Source organism: Uloborus diversus, chromosome 9 (genome assembly GCF_026930045.1).
Source record: "Uloborus diversus isolate 005 chromosome 9, Udiv.v.3.1, whole genome shotgun sequence".
NCBI lineage: Eukaryota > Metazoa > Arthropoda > Arachnida > Araneae > Uloboridae > Uloborus > Uloborus diversus.
In genome coordinates, this window is record NC_072739.1 from 104663025 (window position 1) to 104668865 (window position 5841).

The window sequence follows — 5841 nt, forward strand, 5'->3', positions numbered from 1 at the left end:
AGTGGCACAGATGAAAATGCTACTGACATTGCGAAAGATATTGTTACTGAGTTTTCAAGCGTTTTCAGCACAATGAAAGGCTTTGAAAATTGTGGTGATAGAGAAATTACAGATTGGTTGAATTGTGACATGGAAGATGCAGGCTTCCAGTTGCTCAATGATGAGGACTTAATAGCAGAAGTCTGGAATTCTCCAAAAGAAGATGATGATGATGAAGATGAGAATGATTCTCGAACAAATAAGATAAGTAACAATGATGCATTTGAGAGTTTTGCAAAAGGTCTTGCTTGGTTGGAACAACAGGAACAGTGTGATTCCTCTGAACTCATGATTTTAAGAAAACTTCGGGATAGAGCTGCACGGCAAAGGACGGCGAAATTGCACCAGATGAAACTTCCATTTAAACCATTGTAAATTTTGTTCGAGAAATAAATTAATTTTCATTTATAATTTTAATTTCTTTAACAGTAAAAATAGCCATAACAGTTGAACGACGACTCTACATATTAAACTAGATGATTATAGATGAATTCTCGATTATCCGAAGTTTTCGATTATCCGAAGTAGGTTCGGTCCCAATTACTTCGGATAATCGAGGTTCTACTGTAGTTGGGATTTAGTCAATTTGACTTTTTTGCTGGAAAGCAAAAAGTCCTCCTTTTTAAAATTATGATATTTTGGGGGCCTCTGTTTTAGTGACTACCCCAATTTTAGCACGTGTTTGCATAATTTTCTTTTTTTCAATTAGTTTTTCGAATTCTGTGCGATTGGAATGTTTTCATTAACAGTAACAGATACAGTATTTGTTTTTTGTTTTTGTTGTTGATTTTGATTAGTTTTCTTAAAAGAAGATTTTGGACTATTAATTTGTTTATTTGATTTGGTTTTGTTTACGGTTTTTGGATTAGTTGAAGTTTCAGTTTGGGCATCTGTTTGTGTGCTTGCAGATTTAAATACCTTTTTGATGGCTGCTGCATATGAAAGGCCTGTCTTTGGTGTGCGAGATTCAACCAATTTTCTTGCGTCTGGATAGGATATTTTTTGTGTTGTTTTAATCACCTGAATTTCTTTTTCTGAGATCCATTTTAAGCATGATCTGGAGTATGAAGGATGTTCCCCCTTGCAGTTTACGCATTTGTAGGTCTTAGCACATGTATTACTGTCGTGACCGGGCTCTGCACACCTGGCACAGGTGTCAGTACCACGGCACGAGAGCTTCGAATGTCCAAACCGCTGGCATTTAAAGCACCGGAGCGAGTTTGGGATATATGGCCTAACTGGGCAAGAGAGGTAGCCAGCTTTAACACGTGGCGGGAGGACGGGTGTGTTAAATGTGAGAATGACATGTTTGGTGTTTATCATTTCGCCATTGCGTTTTATGGTACTTAACAAGGTCCTGGGAGTTAAACAGACGCGCACATCACCGTACCACCCTTCTGGGAACGGGTTGGTAGAGCGCTTCCACAGAACCCTGAAACAAGGACTCCGCTGCCATAAAGACAAATGGACTCGTGCTCTACCACTGGTTCTATTAGGAATTCGAGAGACAGTAAAGGAAGATCTGCAGTGCACCGGCGCAGAACTGGTTTATGGTGTTCCTCTTCGATTACCAGCAGAATACTTGGAAGAACCAGCAATTAATATTGAACCCCACGATTTTCTACAAAAGTTTCGTCAATCCATGCAGTCGTTAAAATCTACTCCTACTGCTTCCCACGACAAAAGATCGATATTCATTCATCCTTCTTTAAGTAAAGCCACCCACGTATTTGTTCGGGTTGACGATGTTAAAAAATCTCTTCAACCTCCATATAATGGACCCTACCTGGTAATGCAATGTACAGACAAGACCTTCACCCTAAATATTAATGGTAAACCTTCCGTAATCAACATCGACCGACTCAAGCCCGGCTTTCTGCTCAACCACGAACCAGACCGTCCACCTCCACATCCACCACCAGATCCAGTTCACCAACCAGTTCAACCCTTCCAGCAACCTGAAGCATCTGTTACAATAACTGTTCCGGACGACGAGTGAGATTCAACCCAAGATATACGTAGCCCTCACTGCCCTTGGCACTTGGGGGTGAGTACTGTGGTGGACCCAACAACATAAACTTTAACTTTCTGCTAGAAATAAGAACTTTCACTTCTACCAAGAAATAAGAACTTCCACTTCCAGTCAGCAATGCAGCAGATAAACAGCCACCATTGATGTGTTAAGGCAGTTCCTCTCAGCGCGTGTTGATTTGTGTCGTGTCCTGAGTCGCTGACAGAATGATCCTAACGTAAGCCAAGGTCGAGAACGCGGGTCCCTGGGTGTCTACAGCCGTGGATTCTTCTGCGCCTATCCATCCGTCGAGCCAGTTTGACTCCTTCAACGTGCCCGCCGGATCGCCAGATGCAGTACTTGACTAGGTGAGGTACCCTCCTTCCATTTTCCCCGCCCTGAGTTCTACCCCCTTCTCTTAGCCATGCCTTCCGGACGCTCACTGCTCCGCAGCGCCATCTATTGGGAGCGTCCCTAACTAGCCCAAAGGCCGTTGTACTTCCTTTGTTCCTATCTGTTTTTTAACTTGTTCCCCGTGTATATTTGTTAGATTCGAGTACAGTGAAACCTGTGTAAGTTGACCGCTTGCGGTGCAGTACTTTGGTGGTCAACTTATAAAGGGGTAATGATTTTTTTTTTTTTTTTTTTTTTTTGTCATTTCTTGCACCATGTATTCATTTTTTGACTAATTGACACTTAATCTTTCCGTTCAACTCATTTTCATTGTTTAACAATACTTTGAAACAATAATTTAAAATGTTATTCAAATTATTTTTAGAGGTTATTTTCTCAGAATGATGTATAATGTGTCATGTAAATTTAAAATTTCAGTAAATTGATCCAAAAAAAAAAAAAACATTGTTTATAAAAAGTTATTTGATATTAATAGTTTCTAAAAATTTATAGCTAATCAAAAATAACATTTTTCGCTTATTTTTTTTTTCTCATATACATTTAATACATTTATAACCCTGATGATCTACTTTTCAACAAAATAACTCCTTATTAAAGTTTGGCGCACTTATTAGACACCAGTTTTGGAAATTCCATATGAGTCAGCTAATTTTCTCTGGATTTCTCTTTTTTCAATTAATTTTAATATTTCATACTTTTTATCAATCTCAAGTTCAACTAACTTTCTTTTTGAAGCCATCTTATGTCAAACTATAACACAAAGAGCAACAAGCTGGACTCTCATAGTTCTAAAAGAATAGTTAAAAATGAAAATGTCCTATTTCTTAATCCCTTGCACCAGAAATACTGCAATGCAAGTAACTTTTACTCTAGCACAATTCCAGTGCTGCCACAAAATATTGCAACTGGAAAAAAATACTTTGTACTTTTCTACTGACACATGTTTTCATTGAACAGAAAGTACAAAAGGTAATCTCAAATAGAACAACAAAAGAAAAGCAAGTTTGGAGAATGTGGTTCTTAGTAGTTTTCCAAAATGGTTAAACTTACAAAGAGGTTTAGTTATGCTGCTCTTTTATTTAGTTGATAAAATGCTGGTTTGGCATCAAAAATATTCTTGGAAAGGTATAAAAAATAATAAAATAAAATAATTTGCTAAATTAAGTTTTAAAAAATAAACCAAGTGGTCAACTTAAAAAGGGTTTTTTACAATACTCCAAACCAAATTTGGGGTACATTAGTGGTCAAGATAGACAGGTGGTCAAGATAGAAAGGTGGTCAAGTTACAGAGGTTTTCCTTCATTATACAAGATAGGACTAATTCCGTTCCTGACAAAAGCGGTCAACATAGACAGGTGGTCAACTTACAAAGGTAGTCAACTTTACAGGTTTTACTGTACTACCGTTGACGTGCCGTGCGTTTTTGGTGCTCTAGTGCACCCTCCGCGCTCATTTTGCTAGTTCTTTTGGGACATTTGTTGTTGTTTTTTTCTATTCTATCGCTCTCCCAGTAGTGTGTTTTGTTTGTGGGTCCTATTACTCTGTTAATTATTGTGTTATCATCTGTTGCACTGAAGCATTTTTATTGTTTTCACCTGTTTCACGCGACGGCTCTTTCCTGATTTAGTTGTTGTCGTGTTAGGTGTTTGTTTTTCTGTGTCTTGTTTTTCATCATTTTTGTTTGTTTGCGTTTCTAACCCTGTTTGTGTGATTATCTTTATTGTTTATCACTGTTTAACCGTTCATTTGTTTATTCGCTCCATGCCTTTCATATAAGTTACTTTGTTTTCTTGTTCGAAGAACATTTCCTATCCATCAGTTTTTTCTTTTGCGGAATACTCCGCCGCAGACTCTAATTCCGCCGTTTGAGTATTTGCGCCCTCTAGCGGTGAGAGGTTCTACACTGGTGGATACCATCGGCAGCTCCTTTCCGTATTTTCCTGTCGTGTTTGGTTTGCGTATATTTTTCGATTCTCTGGTTTTTGTCGTGCCCTCGTCTTGGTTCCATGTGTTTCTCCCTTCCCCGCCCCTCCCACATTAAGGTTTGGCGCCTCACCGCCAAATGATGGATATTCCACCCGGCTCATCGTCCTCGCCTGCTGACCGGCTCTCCCAGTCTACGTTTGTGGCGCCATCTCGTGATGCTGCTGAATATTTGACGTCGCCGCCTCATCAACTGAATTCAACTCTGTGGACCGCGTCGCCAGTTTGCCACAGTACTAGGTCGCAGGTCGCTGCGGGCCACTCCTGTAGCCAGTCCCGGCCTGATCCTCCCGGTTTTTCCTTGGGCCATCCAGTCCAGCGGAGCAGTTCAGGTGTTGCTGTCAAGCTCTCCCAGGGTTTGGCCTTTGATGTGGCTTTCTCCAGTGGCCACTTCGTGGAGAAGCACGATGGTGGGGTCTTCTCAAAGTTCCGATGGTAGTGCCCCAGCCACCCCGCCTGCGGAGAAGTGCAAATGCAAGAGGTGCCCCTTTTCCACTTCATCGCCCTCAGAAAAAACAAATCCACATCGATCTGCACGTTTGCACCTCCACGGAGTCTTTCAGCTGCCGCAAGGAAGCCAAGCGAAGGTTGAAGAGGGTTGAATCGAATGAGTTAGCAGAAGGAAACGTCGGGAAAGAGTTCTTAAACGTGCCGTGCCTCCGGAGAATCCTCGAGGAAGGAGCCAGCAGCGTTGGTATCGCCATTCCCTCTACGCAGCACAACACGCCAGGAGGGACGCCGAAGCCGCTGCGGTTGGCCTCATCATTCCACAGTCTCAACGGCCGGATCGCCGTGGAATTGCACGCAACAACCCTGCCCCGGCCACTACCAGCCAGAGCCGCCCCGAGTCCAGCAGAGGTCATCGACAGCCCACCCCCACACGCCATCCGGAGAACAGTTCCCCGGCGAGGTCACCATCTAGGCCCACAGTTCGGCGTGACGTCCGGCTAGCAGGCAGCGAACAAGGTATGACCAACAGCCGGAGATCACCGTCCCCCACGTCAAGTTCGGCGATTGCGAACAGCGTACAACCACCCAACGACACGCCAGACCTGGGACCGGGCTCCACAGCCCAGAGCATCCAAGGAGCTTAAGCGGAAGAGCAGCTGATTGACGAGTCGTCCGTACTGCGCCCATTCTGGGAGCCTCTCAGGCGGGTTGAAAGAGACAGCACTGCCCCGAAAAGCGCATCCGCACTGGATGAACTGATGGAGCAGATGACGTCCTGCCTCCAGGAACATTTCAGGATCCGCCCCGCCGCAGCAATGAACCCGCCCTGCTCCGAAAATCGATGACGCGGCAACGATCTAGCGGATCTACAAAAACAACAGACGGACAGCCCTACGCCTGATTTCTGGTGAAGCCCCTGCAATGTGCCGGATCCCAGTGACCGA

The 5841-nt window shown here is 43.2% G+C and overlaps 1 protein-coding gene across 1 annotated transcript; it reads left to right on the plus strand.

The window, feature by feature from the left end:
• Nucleotides 1-1339: 1339 nt before the first annotated feature.
• LOC129230415 (uncharacterized) lies at nucleotides 1340-2038 on the plus strand. The gene has a single exon (XM_054864815.1). The coding sequence runs from the start codon at nucleotides 1340-1342 to the stop codon at nucleotides 2036-2038; it is 699 nt and encodes a 232-aa protein (XP_054720790.1).
• The last annotated feature ends 3803 nt before the right edge of the window (nucleotides 2039-5841 follow it).

Excerpts from the sequence above, each read along its gene's own strand:
- LOC129230415 (XM_054864815.1), top strand. The coding sequence starts at position 1,340 with ATGACATGTTTGGTGTTTATCATTTCGCCATTGCGTTTTATGGTACTT.